Below are 17,983 nucleotides of genomic sequence, written 5' to 3' on the forward strand. Positions count from 1 at the left end.
AGGCCCGCGCTCCCCATCCTCCGTCCGGCCGCGGGTTGGCCGCCGCGGGCGCGCTCCGCCCCCTTCCTCGGAGGACGCCCGGACGGAACCGATCGCGGCTGGTTTGAGCTGGTGCGTCTCCATGACGACACGCGCGGTGCTATAAGTAGCGGAGCGGCGGCGCGTCGGCTTTGTCAGTCCCCTCAGCCTCCGCCGCCGCCGCCCCTCTGCCAGAGCTCCGGCGCCACCTCGGGCCGGCGGTCCTCCGCGGGAGGCAGCGAGGCGGCGGGCGGCCGGCTGACGGGGGCGGCGGGGCGGCCGGCGGTCCTGCGCGCTCGGCGGCGGCGTCTCCATGGGGCTGGCCCGCGGCGCCCCAGCGCTCTGAGGTGAGAGGGGGCGCGTCCGGGCGGTTGGGAGGCGGGAGGGGAGACGGCCACGTGTCCCTGCGCGGCGGGCGGGAGGCCCGGGGCTGACCCTGCGCCTGGAGCTGCGAGGGACACGTGGTTGTCGCGCCGACCGCGGGTCCCTGACCCCCCTACCTTCCGGGGCCCGCGTCCCTCCGTGGAGCGGGACTTCGGACCCCCTGATCCTGCGCGCGCCCGGCGGCCACCCTCGGCGCGGCCGGTCCCGCTCCGGATCGCCTCGGCTTGGGGCAGCCAGGGCCGGAGGGGACTGCGTCTCACCTCTTCCGACCCGCGGCAGTGGGGACTGGGAGCCGGAAGCAGCCGGGAAGGCTCGCGGTTCTTTCAACCGCTGTTCTTTTTTTAAAACTCATGCGGCCAGCCCGGCAGCAGGTGCAGGAGAGGGACGAGCGGGCCCGAGCACGTCTCGGGCTCCCGTCGCTCAGCTCACTTCCATTAGGATGAGGCAGGCCGTTCTGCCTCCCTGCCGTGGAATTTTCTCCTAGTGTCTGTGTACGGAGGAAACGACCCGGTAGAGCGGTTCTCCGGAGGTGCTGGAGCTCAGATGTGAGATAGCCTCGTCTGGACGACGGTGGTACATTCTCCATTCGTTGTGCCCTAGAGTTGGCTCTGTGGGGAGTCTTTGGATGACTTAGAGATCTGAGAAGGGTCTAGAATATTGAGATCCCAGTCCAGGCAACAGACTGACCCATAGGAGGCAGCCCTTAAGGTTTTCCAAACAAAGCTGATGGTGGTGGTTTTGAGAATCCCAAATAATGGGTAAGTGTGGGGAGCAGAACTTTATAGAAAGGTCTGGGGAGCACAAAGAATGGGTTGGCTTTATTTAAGCTAAAATTGGGCATGGTTTAGTTGACTTGTGAAATTTTTTCCAGTTTGCTTAAATCGGTCTCTATCTCTTGTGTAATACTTCCCGGTTGGCAGGAGAGACGTTCCCAGTAGGAGAGTGGTGTGTCTGTGCTCACTGACCCATCGTTTCAAGTGACTTAGCTCTACGGAACACTGAAGGGTGAAATTGTGTTGCAAGTTTTCAAAATAAAGCTTTAAAAGATACTTAACAGTAACATTTCAAAGTAATAATTTCCCAAGTTGAAGCTTGAACATTGCTTTAAAGCTTTTCTAACAAGGTCCTAGCTAAAGAGTTCAATCTGTTACTGTGTGAACCTGCCTTCAGTGTCGAATATATAGACACAACGGGTTTGCCGTCTCCTTAGACTCTCGACTTCCCCTAGAGGTGGTTTTGGCAACGTAGGAGGTTGACAATGCCGGAAGGTCACATTAGATCAAGTCTTAGAACAAGTTCTTCCGCTGGCTCAGTCGGTAGAGGATGTGACTCCTAATCATGGGGTTGTAAGTTCAAGCCCCACGTTGGGTGTGGAGATTTTAAAAAATAGATAAAATCTTAAGAAAGGGGGGGGAAAAAACCACACAACAAAGGACAAGTTGTACCGTGCATGGGTTTGGATTTATGGCAGGCTCGTCCCCCTGGGCCTCTCATAGTGTCCCATGCCAGAGCAAACCGCGGCCCCGAACCATTGCCTGGCCTCTCTGCCGTAGGCTGCAGGCACTGAAGCGGGTCGCACAGTGAAAAAAAAGAAAGTCCTGCCTAGCAGAAATTATATAGGTTAAAATCAGTAATTTGTGTCACATTTTGTGAAGACCCAAGGACAGTGGCTCTGAATGTTATGAGCTTTATTTTTGCTTATTCATAATTCATGTCTGCCTCCTTATTTTTGTTATTCATAAAGTTAGCCCGAAATTACTTCCATGTGATTATTGTTCATTAACTAAGCAAGGATGAGATGAGATTTGCAGAATCACTGACTTGATCACCACCTCTGGTTTAAGAATGCTGATTTCTGATCAGATACAGGAGCTGTAATACATTTTGTTGATAATGAAGATTGCTTACTGTAAAGATACATGTGTGGGGGGGGGCGCCTGGGTGGCTCAATGGTTTAAGCCTCTGCCTTAGGCTCAGCTCAGGTCGTGATCTCAGGGTCCTGGTGATGGAGCCCCGCATTGGGCTTCTCTGCTCAGCAGGGAGCCTGCTTCCCCCTCTCTCTGCCTGCCTCTCTGCCTACATGTGATCTTTCTGTCAAAGAAGTAAAATCTTTTTTAAAAATATGCATGGCCTGAAAATAAAGTAGCATAAAAATGAAATCAGAAAATTCTTAGAAACTTCAGAGCATCAGTAAGTTTAGCCTTAGACATTTCCACAATGCCTTTCAGTTATTAAAACTTTTGTGAAGACTTAGGGAAAACAGAAGGTAGATGTTTATAAGGCGCCTTTTAGTAATTGCTGAAATGTTCTCTTAAGCTTCTAAAGAGTTAACATATCCCTGAAATCAAATAAACTGGCCATTATAAACAATTTTTCTATTTTAGTGAAATGAGGATTCTGAAACCTGCTTTCTATAGATTTTTTAGCATGAATATTTGAAGTGCTTGTTGTGAGGTATATAGTAATACATGTAGGATTTTAGCGTTGGGGTGCCTGGGTGGCTCAGTCATTAAGCGTCTGCCTTTGGCTCAGGTTATGATCCCAGGGTCCTGGGCTGGAGCCGCCATCCGGCTCCCCTACTTGAGCAAGAAGCCTGCTTCTCCCTCTCCTCCTCCCCTGGCTTGTGTTCCCTCTCTTGCTGTCTATCAAATAAATAAATAAAAGATTTAGTGTGTTGCTTTGAGAAAGTCTAGTGTTGAATCTGCAGTGTCCTTGGATAGTGGAGAGGTTTATGGAATCCTGTGGCTTACGCCCGGAAGGATGGGATTCCGAAGTCCAGGGGGTGAGCCAGCAGTCTCCGGAAAGCGCCTGTGCAGCCCTGCTTCCTGTGTGCTCACATCACAGTCCATGCCTGATTTTTCCATTTGATGCCTTCCTAAGGTGGATAGCAAATTCGGTGTTCATCAGACCATCCCCCCTGCTGCACTGGGGCGCACGCATCCTCAGCGGGATTTGGAATTCCGGAGAATTGCCTTTGTGAGAAATTGGCCACCATTTCTTTAAGTTCCATTTCTTGTAAGTATTCATGGTTGTTGCAGGTTATTATTAACAATAACTGAGTGTTGGGGGCTCCTGGGTGCTTCAGTTAGGCCTGTGCCTTAGGCTCAGGTCATCCTGGATGGAGCCCCACATCTGGCTCTCGGCTCAGCAGGGAGTCTGCTTCTCCCTTTCCCTCTGTGTCCCCTACCCCACCCAGAACGGTCTTGCTCAAATAAGTATTTTTTTTTTTTTTGTTTAATTAACTGAGTATTGCTATGGCTTCTGAGTAAATTTTTTCACCTTATTTGCAGTTTGTTACGTTTTGGAGGAACTTCAAGAAACCATGAACAACTTCGGTAATGCTGAATTAGACTGCCATTTCCTCGATGAAGGCTTTACTGCCAAGGATATTCTGGACCAAAAAATTAATGAAGTTTCATCTTCTGTAAGTTGAAGTCCGTGCTAGCAGTACAGCTTTCAAAACCTGGGCACCTGAGTGAGAAACCTGAGTGGGGCCTTAAGGAAGTAGAATGGAACATGGCATGTTAGGGAATTAGAACTTATTATCTACGAGTCACTCTGTGGTCCTAGTGACCAGGGTAAAGAAAAGCGGGTTCCTTGAGACTGATGGGAACGACAGGGGGAGGCTGCATGTGGGAGTGTGATTAGGCTGCTAATGAGTTCCCTGCAACCATTCTTGCTGTAGGATGATAAGGATGCCTTCTATGTGGCCGACCTGGGAGACATTCTAAAGAAACATCTGAGATGGTTAAAAGCTCTTCCTCGGGTCACCCCCTTTTATGCAGTCAAATGCAATGATAGCAGAACCATAGTGAAGACCCTTGCTACCATTGGGACGGGATTTGACTGTGCCAGCAAGGTAAGCAAAGCAGTGGGACTCGGGAATGATGATCTCAGATGGCCCTGGTGCTCCCAGCAGGGCAGGTCAGAGTTGGGTTTCTTGGGCAATAGACAGCAGTGAAAGTTGGGGGACTGAATTCCCATTTTCCTGTTTCTTTCTTTGATTGGCTTCATATCTATCAATAACATACTCCTGTTTTTCAGACTGAAATACAATTGGTACAAAGTCTTGGGGTGCCTCCGGAGAGGATTATCTATGCAAATCCTTGTAAACAAGTGTCTCAGATTAAGTACGCTGCCAACAACGGAGTCCAGATGATGACTTTCGATAGTGAAGTTGAACTGATGAAGGTGGCCAGGGCACATCCGAAGGCAAAGTGAGTTGTGACTCCTCGTTTGTGGGCAGGTCACATACGGGATCTACACATGGTGTCAGATTCAGGTTTCCAGTTTCAAGATTCTATACTTGAGTATAAAGTATAGGAGTGTGCTGATCAGAGGCAGAGTAGAAAATCTCAAATCCTCTTGATGAATAAAGCTGTAGGAGAGTCTTGGGGCGCCTGGGTGGCTCAGTCGGTTAAGCGTCTGCCTTCTGCTTAGGTCGTGATCCCAGGGTCCTGGGACTGATCGGGGAGTGGAAATCTGCTTCTCCTTTTCCCTCTGTTCTCTCTGATTCTTTCCCACGTTAATAGAGATTCTTAAAAAAAAAAAAAAGTATGAGACTCAAATCAGAGGGTATCAGCCACAGATTCTTTTTATTATAATCATGGCTACCATGGCTATCAGTGGTCTTCTGTCGGGAAATTTGATACACTTTTTCTGCTTTTAGGTTGGTTTTGCGGATTGCCACCGATGATTCCAAAGCAGTCTGTCGCCTCAGTGTTAAATTCGGTGCCACACTCAAAATCAGCAGGCTTCTCTTGGAACGGGCGAGAGAGCTGAATATTGACATCATCGGTGTCAGGTGAGATCCTGGCGGTGCGCAGAGACTAAGATCCTGGACAGTGCACATCTCGGGTTTTTCTCGCACTATAAATAGTGATTTTCAGAAATAGCATATTCTCCTTTCTTCGCCCCAGCTTCCACGTGGGAAGTGGCTGCACCGATCCTGAGACCTTCGTGCAAGCCATCTCCGATGCCCGCTGTGTCTTCGACATGGGAGTGAGTATATGTAAACCCAGTTCCGGGCTGTGGGCTGGGGAACAGGGCTGATGGTAACGAGCCTCAGTTCTAGAATTAACCTTTTCCAAAAGTCATTGCATGTTCCAGAGGCTTAAACCCAGCTGCTGCCTACATTTTTACGGCTTGTTACCGATCTGGCTGCTCGATTGACTTGACTTTCTTGACTCTAGGCTGAGGTTGGTTTCAACATGTATCTGCTTGATATCGGTGGTGGCTTTCCTGGATCTGAGGATGTGAAGCTTAAATTTGAAGAGGTAATTTATAGCAGAAATACAGCTATTTTAGCAAGTTCCATTTTCATGTATTTCAAACTTAAGTGTCTTAAGTAATAACAAAAGAAATTGTACAAACATAAAATGTTTTGGTATATTTTCAGTGAGTTCTGTTACTTAAAATTGTATTTCATGTGCTTTGGTTTTCTTAACCACAGTGAGTCCATTTGCCCCCAGATTGTGGGAAATAGTTGATGAGGAAAGAGCATGCAGACTTTGGTACATCATTACCCCAAATAGGGTTTTCTAAATTTTGTACTTTTGAACATTTTAATTGTTTCAGTCACTTACAAAGTTAAAATGGACATCTTACTAAATATGGGCCATTTTGCAGTGGTTGAGTTTATGAAACAGATCCACTTTTCTTGTTTTGTGAGATGTGAGGAATAGAGTCTGTCCTGTTGACGTGTATTTGGTAGATTAAAATATTTAGGCACCTTCATACCTCGGTAAGCAGTAATAAATTTAAAGTGGTGTTTGATAGAATTCTGCCCATCAAATCCCAAAAGGAAATCCCTGTGAAACCGCAGGGAGATGCTGCTGTCGGTTTTTCTTGCGCTGCTGTTGCTCGACAGTAAACCTGCCTGCTGCCACTGGTTTTCTCTCTGCGGTGAGCTCTCCTTGGTGACACCCCTCGCTGTCTCTCGCAGATCACCAGTGTTATCAACCCAGCCCTGGACAAGTACTTCCCGGCCGACTCGGGCGTGAGCATCATAGCCGAGCCCGGCAGATACTACGTTGCATCAGCCTTCACGCTCGCAGTTAACATCATTGCCAAAAAACTCGTATTAAAGGAACAGACAGGCTCTGATGGTACGTATAAAGGCCGAGTCATCGCACACATAGCTGTACACATAGCTGTACGGTGGTAGAAAAAGTGGTAATTGAGACTCTGGTGTCCTTCCAGATGAAGAGGAGTCCAATGAACAAACCTTTATGTATTACGTGAACGATGGTGTGTACGGCTCATTCAACTGCATCCTCTACGATCACGCGCACGTGAAGCCCCTCCTGCAGAAGGTACCCTCCGAGCACGGTCCGCACGGCAGCGAGGCTGTGGTCGTAGCGAGGGCAGCTAGGTAACGTTTTTCTCTCTCGATGCAGAGACCCAAACCAGATGAGAAGTACTACTCAACCAGCATATGGGGACCGACGTGCGACGGCCTGGACCGCATTGTCGAGCGCTGCGACCTGCCCGAGATGCACGTGGGCGATTGGATGGTGTTTGAGAACATGGGCGCCTACACAGTCGCGGCTGCTTCTACTTTCAACGGGTTCCAGAGACCGACCATCTACTACGTGATGTCGGGGCCGACGTGGTTAGTGACGACGGCGCGTGTTTCTGGTTTGATAAGAACAGCTTTCTCCTGGGGTTTCTGCTGGCTCTTGCCTGGTTGAGTCAGAAGAAAATCATCTTGTTTAGGTGTAAATACTAAAAAGGTTTTTAAAAATAGTTCTCTGCCTGCATTAAGAATATATGCCTGAGGAAATTTAGAAAATATAAGTGGAAGATTCCTCTGGTGATACTAATCTGTATTCTCAGATTTTTATAGAGGTGTAACTCTTTTAAAAAAAAAAAAAAAAAAGCCTGGGGTACTTCTGTGTAAATGGAGTTTTGTCACGAATGCACATGACTTGTGCTTTCCCTGTTACTGAAAGGGTGGTCCTGAAGACAGGCTTGCTTCTGGAATGTGCTGACTCGCTTCCTGGGGATGTAGTGACCAAGGGAGCACACAGGCTCTTGGGGAAGGGACGCTCTGGAGGCCGCCTGGTTCCGGGGCACTTGGGGTTTCTGAACCTGCCACTTCTATCTCTCAGGCAACTGATGCAGCAGATCCAGAGCCGCGACTTCCCGGCCGAGCTGGAGGAGCCGGACGCCAGCCCCCTGCCCGTGTCCTGCGCCCGGGAGAGCGGGCTGAAGCGCCCCCCGGCCACCTGTGCCTCCACCAGCGTTAACGTGTAGGTGCTGCTCCTGTAGCTGTTAGCTTCGAGTTGAGCTTGGATTGGGGGATCGGGGGGGACCGTTTAACTTAATTCCTGCTAGTTTTGAGATGTCTGTAAGTAGGGTCGGCACGGATGCAACAGTGTGGAAGACGAGGAGATGGGGTCACTTATCTGTGTTCCTATGGAAACTATTTGAATATTTGTTTTATATGGATTTTTATTCAATTTTCAAACATGCTACTAAGGGGCGTCCCTCCGCTGCTGAGCAAGCGTTTGTAGCTTGTACTTTGGCAGAACGGGCCAAAAGCTTAGTGTTGTGACCTGTTTTAAAAATAAAATATCTTGAAATAATTGGGCATTGGAGAGTTTTTGCAGCGTGTCCATTCCCGGTGGTGTGCCTCGAATGTGTTATAAGTGGGAATTTGTCCCAGTAGCTGAGAAGGTTGTCCCAGAGAACTTAGAAGTTGGTGGTTTTCAGTGTTTTGAAAATGCATCGAAATGCTGTCTTCCTGCTCAGCACGTCCATTTCGAGTCTGGGAGTCTTGTATGAAGTTCGCTGTGGATTCTCACACAGAACAGAGGGTTTGGCCCACACATAGGTGGAGGGAAAAGCGTGGGTGACACAGGCCCTGAATGTCCCCAGACGTGGCTGTGCGGGAGCACCCAGTGCTCTTTGTTACCTGCGGGTGTCAGGGCTGTGCCAGGGGAGGACCCGTGGAGCCCCTGAGCGCTGCCGCAGGACAGATGTTCCCTTCCTGTTTATCTTCTCTCCAGGAACAAGTTGCAGAGCGGCAGGTTAGGAATGTGGTATGACATCGGGCGGTCAGCTCATTGTAATAACTTCTGCAGTTACCCTGTGTTGTAGGTCTTTCCTCTCTTTGACTTTGACCGCTGGCCTTTTATATTCCCTTACTCGACTCGTACCCCTCCTGCCTCCAAAGGACATCAGGTTCTCCTACTGTGGACCCCCTCAAGAAGATCATGTCCAATTCTGCAGTAGCCATATGCGGGGAAGGAAGGTGTGCAAAAGCCAGACGGGGCCCTAGTAAGCCCCTGGGCCCCGCTGTCACAGAGCAGTATTGTCTCACCTACCGGGGAGGTGCAGCAAGACCAGAGTCCAGATGGCAGGGAGTGCTGTAGAGTGGATTCCGGGGGAACAACCCGTTTCCTAAAAACCACCTTCCTGCCCGAGACCTGGGTTCCCCATGGGCACTGCATCGCTGTGGTGGCCGAAGTTTCTCTTCCCACTGCTCAGCCAGGCCCAGACTGGGCGTGTCACCAGCTCTGCTGTCCCTAGACCTGAGGACACGGTTGTTGTACATACGAACATACATCAGAAGCTACAAACACAGTAGTTCTGACTAGGGTCCAAGGGGTGGGGGGGGGACCTCTCCGACTCCCACTTCTGTGAGCACAAACTTTCCTGATTCCTCAGAACGTTCAAAATAGAGGAATTGGTGTTGAGAAATGGGAGCAAGTCCCCCAGCCTGGGATCTTGGTAAACAAGGACTTCAACGTGTTGAACAGGAAGGGAGTGAGATCTAGTGGCAGCAGTGAGCTTAGACGGAAGAGAGAAAGGGGAGTGTGTACTTCCCACTCATACGCCAAGGATCTGGAAAGTGCTTTGCTCTCAGCCAGTCCATCCAGCTGGGCAGCGCCAGTGGGATGGAAGCCACCCCAGGTCGTCCTGTTCCCACCCACACGACAGCCTCAGCCTCGCTCCCGAACCCCTGCTTAAACCACTTGTCAGTTGACAGGGCTTCTGGGATTTGCCAAGGCCATGTTCGGGTCTGGAGGATAGTATGGCCTGGCCTGGGCGGAATGGCCTTCTCTGGTCCTTAGACCTGAGAGTGGGCAGATGAGTTTGGCCAAAGAGGAGATCTCATGCTGGGTGTGTGTCCACCCCAAGACCCCGCAAGTCCTCAGTTGCTGCGTGTAGTTACCTACGCCAGGAGGTGAAGAAAGATGACGCTGTCTAGGGGCACCTGGGGGCTGGTTGGTTCAACGTCTGACCCTTGATCTTGGCTCAGGTCATGATCTTGGCTGTGAGATTGAGCCCAATGTTGGGCTCAGCACGGAGTCTGCTTCTCCCTCTCCCTCTGCTCCACCCCATGCTCTGGGGTGCCCTTGCTCTCAAAACAAACAAACAGCCCATTCACAGAAAACTGACTCTCTAAGACTTAATAGAGTGTGAAGTGACTGTGGCTCTGGGTCTGCACCAGGCAGCCGGGGGGATTTTCCTCCTGAGAGCGCCGGAGACTGTGGATAGGCTCCCCAGGGGAAGGGACCTGGGGGTCCAGGATGTTGGTCCTGGATGAAGGCGGGTCTCAGCCCATCGGGCTCCGCGTTCGGTTCACTTGGGAACCATCTTCCGAGTGCAGGTTGCGGGGCCCGTCCCGCACTCCGGAGGTGGGGTGGTGGGGATGGGGGGTCACCGCCTGGGAAGAGCAAGAAGGGCTTCCCCAGCTCCTCGTGTCATACATTCGGGGTGAGCGTTTTAATGAGCAGACACAAAACACTTGCAGTCAAAAAGGTAAGAGAACTGTGTGAACTGAGCTGCCTTTTTTCATATTAGCCGGGCTCTGGTCACTAAACAGAACAATATGATAGCAGCTGAGACACAACATGGACTCACAGAAGTCTGAGATTTCCAGACTCAAATGTGCACGAACACGGACGGTCCTGTGTTGGCGGGGGGCGGGGGGGAGCAGATGAAGGGGTTTCCCTCGGAGCCGGCTAAGCAGGGGTGCTCACCCTGGTTGCCGGGAAAGGCGATGGCGGGAGCCCTCTCTGCAGGCCGTCGGGCCACATCGCAAATAATCCTTTCTGACCCAGCAATTCTAAGGATTTGCTGACAGAAACCCCTTTGCAGGCTCTTCACTGCACTGTGACCACACGTTGGAGACCCCCCCCCATAACCGTCGGCTACGGACAGGCAAGGCATTCGGTGGAACGGGGGCCCGTGGCCGCTCGAAGCCGCCAGAGCTGACGGGGCCCACGTGCCAGCCCGAGTGAGCACAAAGAGTGTGGGGAGAGCAAACACCCAGCAGGCCGCGCGTGTGTGCGTGTGAGTGTGTGTGCGTGCGTGTGCACACATTCCGCCTGTGCACAGAGCCTTTCTGGAAGAGCAGACAGAGGGCTGGGGGGAGACTGGGGCCCGAGGAGACCACACAGCCCTGGACATGGGTCCGCAAGACTCATCTTCAATCTCGAGCCTCCCAAAGGAGGAAGAGGCTCAGAAGCCAATTGGTCGAGTCCCGTCCCACGGCGGAGGCCAGAGGCAGGCCCTGTGACTCCCACGTCCACTTGGCGCCTCTCCTAGCCCACAAATGCGTCGCTGAACTTGAAGCCAGAAGCTTTCCAGTCCCGCCCACAAATGCGTCGCTGAACTAGAAGCCAGAAGCTTTCCAGTCCCACACTGGCGGTTGTTACGAGGGAGGGTCAGTGAAGCCCCAAATGTAGGCCCCCGAGTGAAAAACGCCTGAGGAGTCTCGCTGCTGTTCCTGGGGCTGGTTCCATCCCCGGGGCTGACTGGAGGACCGGGGGAGTGGGGGGGGGGGTTCCTGAGCAGACGGGCCCGGGGTGGGCTGACCGCAGCTTCTGACCCGCCCCGGGGGCCGCGCACACTCAGCTCCCTGCTTGAGAAGTAGAGTTGCGAGACTCAGCAAGTAAAAATTAAAGAAAACTGCATGGGACACGTATCTCTTGTCTGAAATTGAAATTGAACTGTGTAATACTATCAAAAAGGCCTGGGAGTTCTGGGTATCAGGAGCCCAGCCTCCGCCTGCATGTGCGGTGTGGCCCACAGAAAGGCGCTCCTCAATGTTCATAGCAGCAATGGCCACGGTCGCCAAACTGTGGAAAGAACCAAGATGCCCTTCAACGGACGAATGGATAAGGAAGATGTGGTCCATATGCACTATGGAGTATGATGCCTCCATCAGAAAGGACGAATACCCAGCTTTTGTAGCAACATGGACGGGACTGGAAGAGATTATGCTGAGTGAAATAAGTCAAGCCGAGAGAGTCAATTATCATATGGTTTCACTTACTTGTGGAGCATAACAAATAGCATGGAGGACATGGGGAGATGGAGAGGAGAAGGGAGTTGGGGGGAAATGGAAGGGGAGGTGAACCCTGAGAGACTATGGACTCTGAAAAACAATCTGAGGGGTTTGAAGGGGCAGGGGTGGGGGTTTGGGGGAACCAGGTAGTGGGTATTGGAGAGGGCACGGATTGCATGGAGCACTGGGTGTGGTGCAAAAACAATGAATACTGTTACACTGAAAAAAAAAAAGAAAAAAAAAAACGAAAGGCACTCCTCAGAGCCTCAGTCTCATCTGCCAAGTGGAACAGGGACAGAAAGCTACATGAAGGGGCGCCTGGGTGGCTCAGTGGGTTAAAGCCTCTGCCTTCAGCTCGGGTCATGATCCCGGGGTCCTGGGATCAAGCCCCACGTCGGGCTCTCTGCTCGGCAAGGAGCCTGCTTCCTCCTCTCTCTGCCTGCCTCTCTGCCTACTTGTAATCTCTGTCTGTCAAATAAATAAATAAAATCTTAAAAAAAGAAAGAAAGAAAGAAAGGAAGGAAGAAAGCAAGCTACATGAAGCATGTCCAAGAGGCTCTGAAACCGGGTGGGGAGGCCTTGGGGATCAGCACCCCCAAGCCTGAAACCACATTCCCAGCCACAGCCACCAGGGGGCAGCAGCACCTCACACTCCAGGCTCCTCTGCCCAGCTGGGAGCGTGACCCAACTGTCAGGTTCCACAGTCACTTGGCAAACACGAGACCAAGGCCCCTGGAGAGCCCTGTCTGTGCCAGGAGGTCTGTGGGAAGAGGAGCGTGCTCTGGCTCAGAAGGAGATCCAGGGCCAGTCACAGTAGTGGATCTGGGGCTTTGAGAAAGGGGCTCCAGGCAGCCTTGGCCCCAACCAGGCCACTGCCCCACACAACTCATCCTGAGCCCCCATAGGTGAAGCACATCCCCCAGCCCAGCCATCGCCCCTCCTGCCTCACACCCGCTGCACCAGCCTTTTAACAGCCTTGCCGCCCACGCCTGTCCAGAGTGGGTAACACCCCTAGCCACATCCTGAGGTGACCTGGTGACTCTGCCCACTAGCCCTCTTGCCCTGGACACAGCCCTCCCTGTCCTCTCCTATAAGACGGTGACATTGAGGCTCGGCCTCCCTGCTGCAGTGTGGGGTGGGGGAGGCAGAGGGGCGCTGCTCTCATGGGATCCCCACCCACTGCGCTCTCCTGGGTCCAGGTCCCCACCCACCTCCATGCTTCGGTACCTAAGGCTACCAGGCTTGCCCCCTCCCTGTCTTTGTGCATGGTCCCAGGCCCAGGTTCTTCCCACACCAGAGCTGCCTCCATGGCAGTGGGGGGGGGGGGGCAGGGGTCCAACATCCGGGGGATTGAGGAGCCACTTGGCAGCCCTCCCTCTGAGCTGGGGAGTCTGCAGGGCAGGTGTTGACTCAGGCAGTAGCTTCCCCCTCCCCCAAGGCCCTGCAGCCCTTCCCTTTGGCAGCCGATGTGCAGGGTCAATGTCACCGTCTTACAGGAGAGGTCAAGGAGGGCCTTGTCCAGGGTCACGGGGCTCCTCAATGTCCAAGATGAGATTCGTTCCTCTGCCCCGGTGTCTGGGGTGGCCGTGGCTTCCCTGCAGCTCCAGGGAATAGGGACGGGCCACGTGCTGAATCTCAGTCATCATTCCCCGTGGCTAACCCCATGCTGGGCCAGGCTCTGGATCCAAGGACAAAGGGAGGAGCTGGTTGGACAATCCGAGGTCAGTATGAGGGAAGCGGTGCTGTGACTGAGGGGAGCCTGGGGGGCTATAAGCCATCTGGGAGGAGTCGGGGATGGCTTCCTGGAGGAAGGGATATTTGCATGTAATCTTGAAAAGGGCCCGGAGTGTGGGTAAGCATGTGGTTCAGGGAGGACGAGGCAGGAAGGCCGCTGTCGTCGAAACTGGGGACAGGAGCCCCAGCGGCCAAGCCGGGCCGGGCTGAGGGCACAGGGGTTTCCGCCCCCCACACTAGGATGGGCAGCCGGGGCTACCACTCAACATAGCCTCACCCCTGTTTTCTGGAGCCAGCCACTTGCCCACATAGGCCCAGGCCAGGTGCAGTGGACCCTGGACGCCACATCTGCGTGGGACATGCCTGACTGTGTGTCTGTGACCCCTCCACACCGGACGGACACACGCTCCAGCCTGGACCGGCCGGGCTCCCATCTGCGGAGACTCTGGAACCAAACACACCACTGGTCCACAGATACACAGACACACACAGACACACATCCAGGGCAAGGCGCATGGTCTGGGGGCCGTGATGCAGCTAGTTCTCATTCTGCTAATGACTTCTGGGACCTGAGCGAGCCTGAGGGGCCTGGCTGATGGCTCCCCGAGCCCTGGGAGCCGGAGGCGTGTCCCTGGGACCCGTCCCCTCCCCTCCCCTCCCCAGTCTCCTCTCTGCTCGCCACCAGGTGGAGCGCGTGCACCACAGAGACCCTTGGAAACAGAGCCGCAGGGGCCCGGAGAACAGGGACGGGGAGGGTGTGCGTGTGGCGCACAGGTGGGAGATGGGGACACACGCAGCCCACAGGGGGGGAGACCAGCCAGGACGGGCCCAAGTGCGCCCTCTCGTAAACTGCAGGAGTCAGGTGGCCTGGCAGTTCCTCAGAGATGGCTTCCCTTTGGGTCTGAGCCCAGAGGTGCCCCCGCCACCCCAGGGCAGTCTCAGAAGCTTCTGGAAAGAGTCCTGTAGGGGACGGAGGGGAAGTTTGCCCTCCGCAGGCAGCTGCCTTCCCTCGCCAGGTCCCTGCACTAGCCAGGCGGCACTCACCCCATGGCTCTTCTGGGCCCTGACTCTGGGTGGCGTCCCACGTGGTCATGTCCCAAGCCCTCCCTCCGGAGCAGCTCCCGCATAAACACGCCTCCGTCCAGGCCCAGGCTCACCGGGCTCCTGCACCACTGCGTCTCCCACTCTCCTCTCCTCTCACCCCTGTCCTCTCAGAGGTCTTCTGGATGTCCCCCAAGCCCAGCAGAAGGCCACGCTACAGGGCTCTGACTCCCTGAGGACCCCCAGGGTCCCCAGGCTGAGGGAAACCGGCAGAGGCGCCAGGCCCCCCGCTGCCTGCGACACCCAGGGGCCCTGGAGCCCGCCTCCACCGGCCTCGCGCTGGGCGCCACCCCCCACACCCGACGGAATGGCCAACAAGGAGTCCGCGCCTGGCACCAGCTCAGCTCAGCGGACTCAGGATGGCCCAAGGCTGGTGGCTGGTGGGAAGTCGACTTGGGCCCCATAGGCCGAGCCCTGTGCCCACTGCCCCGCTCAGTGGCGCATACCCCCTCGTCCCCTTAGAGGCGGCCAGGCCCAGTTCTGAGCTGGGGCCCTTCTTCTGGATGCCCAAGTCTCCCCTCTGGCCCCTAGGCTCCTCGAAGCAGACTATGCACTCGCTGCTGGCCTGTAACCCAGGGCAGGGCAGCTCCGGGAAAGGTCAGGGACAGGACGGACTTTTGCACAAACTCTCCTCCCTCTGGAAAACCTTCTGCAGGCGTCTGGCCTCCCCATCAGAAGTCTGACGTCCCCTCCTCAGGCGGCCGTGATGAGACTGGACGCCAGTGCCGGCGGTCCAGCGGGGGGCCGCCTGGTCTACGAGGTCCAGACCAGAGTAGGGAGCACAGCAGATGGCCCCCCACTCCCGGCCCCCAGCGGTGCCCCGCGCAGTGCCTCGGCCAGGGATGGAGATTAGGCCCGGGGGCCCCACGCTGAGCCCTACTTAGGGACCCAGGGACAAGCCCCTGCATTTCCCCAGACACATGGGTCCCCAAAAGTGGCTTCAGCTACCTGAAGACCACTCTGTGATTAGGAGTCGTCCCAACTTGGGTCCTCGGGAGCTTATCCTGGGCTGCAGGCCCGTATCTGCAACCCCTTTCTGGAGCAAACAACTTCTCTATGCCCCAGGCCCGCCATCTGGACCACGTGGGTAGTCACGGCTCCCTTGCAGGCTGATGGGAGGTTTACAGCAGCGCATTCAGCAGTATCCGTCCTAGGAAGCCCTCAGCACATGGGGGCTCGCATCTTGCTGGCTTAATGCCAGTTCCCACAGAGGAGGCCAGCTTACCCAGAGAAAGCCTCAGGCTGCATTAATGAAAAGCCAGGGTTGAGAATGAGGGGGTACAGCCCTGCCATCCCAGGGCTTGATCCTGAGCTGTCCAGATGAATACCTTAGACATCGAGCCCGGCCTTCCCACTCTCCCCTCCACATCTCAGGCCTCCTTCCTGAGATCTGAAACAACGTCCCTGCTTCAGGAGTGGTTCCTATTGTTGTAGGTCCATGCCGGACGGGGTGGTGAGCCACACCCACTTTCGTGAGCTCCTGCTGGGGCAGGGTCGAAGAGGACCCCCAGACTCACATCTTCCACATCTGGGCAGAAGCACTTCTGATAGCTTTGGGGTTATATATATTTTTTAGATTTATTTGAGAGCACACACGGTGGGGGCGGTGGTAGGGGAGAGCAGAAGAGAGGAACTTGATCAGACTATGTGCTGAGAGCAGAGCCCGAGTCAGGGCTCGATCTCATGACCGTGAGATCCCAACCTGAGCCAAAAACAAGAGTCAGACGCTTAACCAACTGTGCTACCCACACGCCCCTGATAGCTTTATGTGCCATTTTAACTGAGTCATGGGGGCCCAGATACCTGGTCAAACATTATTCTGGGTGTGTCTATGCAGGTATTTCTGGATGAAATTGACATTTCAGTTAGTCACCTGAGTAGAGCAGATATCTGATGGCCCTTCCCAACGTGGGTGGGCCGCAGCCAATCCGCTGAAGGGCTGAACAGAGCAGGACTCAGTCAAGGGCAATTCTGCTCTGAGGGTCTTGAACTGGGATGCCGATCTCTTGCCTTCAGACCCTTTCTGGAATGACGCCATTGGTTCTCCCGGGTGGAGCTCCAGCTCACAGATATTGGGATTGTCCAGCTTCCAGAATCATGGGGGCCAATGCCTTATAATAAGCGTGTGTGTGTGTGTGTGTGTGTGTGTGTGTGTGTTTAGTTAGATCTCCGACTGGGTCTGCTTCCCTGGAGGGTCCTGCGTCCTGCGACAGCAGTCATTCCCATCCATGCCCCACCCCCATTCCTGGCCCCGAAGCGCCCCCAACAGGCAGTACTGATTAATGTCTTCTGTAAAATTCAAGTCCCTCATGGGAGGGGAGCCCCGGGGAGCCCTGGGGAGCACCCCCCCACCCCCGGACAGAGTTGTCAAGACACCACCTTGTCACTTCTAGCACCGAGAGTGCTGCCCGCCGAGGCCCACAGTTGGGGGCGCGCCGGGAACAAGCCGCTGGCAGTGCCACTGACTCACCAGGCACTCGCCAGGCACTCGGGGACAGCTCGAGTTCATTAAAGGGACAGCCACCGCCCCTGTCCACCTGGGAGGCAGGCTCCGAGTTCAAGCTCTGCCCACTTACCTCTCCGTTTCAGCCCTTCCGCCGGAGAGGACACTGGGGCTCTGAAAGGCCCCGCAGCCCAAGGCAGGTGTGACAGACACGGCTGGCGCCGTCTTGAAAATACAACTCCAGTCCTGATCAGCCCTTCCCGCTGCCATGCCCTCCTGGGAAGGTGGGCCCTCCTCAGCCAAGGGTGCCTCTTGACTGGCCAGTCACAGTCACCTCACACCCCCCAGCCAAGGCACTGACCTAGGTTTCAGCCAAGGAGAGGGGAAGCTGGTGGGGGAATTCCGGAAAGTTCTCCCTCTCCAGGAAGAAGAGAAGACAGGGTTGCTTCTTATCCTGCCTCTGGAATGCTGTGTCAGCTGGATTGCGGGGACCCCAAGGAGACAAGTGTGAGGACAAAAGCTAAATGAGAGATCGGGTTGTGGTGTGGTAGGCAGGGGTGGAGGGTACCTAGGGGCTGCAGGGATATGCTCTCTCCAGAAGCTGGCTTAGCCAAGCCTACAGCACGCTGCCTTTGAACTTGACGTGTGAGACAAACGTCTTACAGTACAATCACCTTCTGCACGGTTTTGTGCTGCTGGGACCAGAGGTGTCCCTCCAGCCCCTGGCTGAGAAACCAGGTCTCCCTCCAGGCCCGTGCCACTGGCTCAGGTCCCCGCTCTGTCCTCACGGGGCCTGAGAGTCAGACCTACCAGCGATGGTTACCTTTTATTTCCATGAGCATTTCTTGGCACAAACGGGGCAGATACTGAAGAAAAGGCTGCGAAGATTTAACAGACACAGGGACAGGACCCGGGCCGAGCCGACCGACAGCAGCCCGCTGAACCTGCCTTGACCAGAGGGTCTGGAGCAGCCCGGAGGCTCTCCGGGGCCAACACGAAAC

General features: G+C 54.4%; 1 protein-coding gene and 1 non-coding gene across 2 annotated transcripts; both read left to right on the forward strand.

Annotated features, from left to right (window-relative positions):
- Positions 1-282: 282 nt before the first annotated feature.
- ODC1 (ornithine decarboxylase 1) lies at positions 283-7,991 on the forward strand. Its single transcript, XM_044262079.1, has 12 exons — positions 283-365; positions 3,283-3,417; positions 3,693-3,826; positions 4,088-4,261; positions 4,447-4,619; positions 5,072-5,206; positions 5,322-5,403; positions 5,595-5,678; positions 6,347-6,509; positions 6,604-6,716; positions 6,801-7,015; positions 7,515-7,991. Exons 3-12 carry the CDS (start codon positions 3,725-3,727, stop codon positions 7,657-7,659), a joined length of 1,386 nt encoding a protein of 461 aa, XP_044118014.1. The 5' UTR covers positions 283-365; positions 3,283-3,417; positions 3,693-3,724; the 3' UTR covers positions 7,660-7,991.
- On the forward strand, positions 1,851-1,985 carry LOC122916675. The gene has a single exon (XR_006386293.1). It is a non-coding gene; the product is annotated as a small nucleolar RNA SNORA42/SNORA80 family (small nucleolar RNA).
- Positions 7,992-17,983: the final 9,992 nt, after the last annotated feature.

Source organism: Neovison vison, chromosome 8, assembly GCF_020171115.1.
Source record: "Neovison vison isolate M4711 chromosome 8, ASM_NN_V1, whole genome shotgun sequence".
Taxonomy (NCBI): domain Eukaryota; kingdom Metazoa; phylum Chordata; class Mammalia; order Carnivora; family Mustelidae; genus Neogale; species Neogale vison.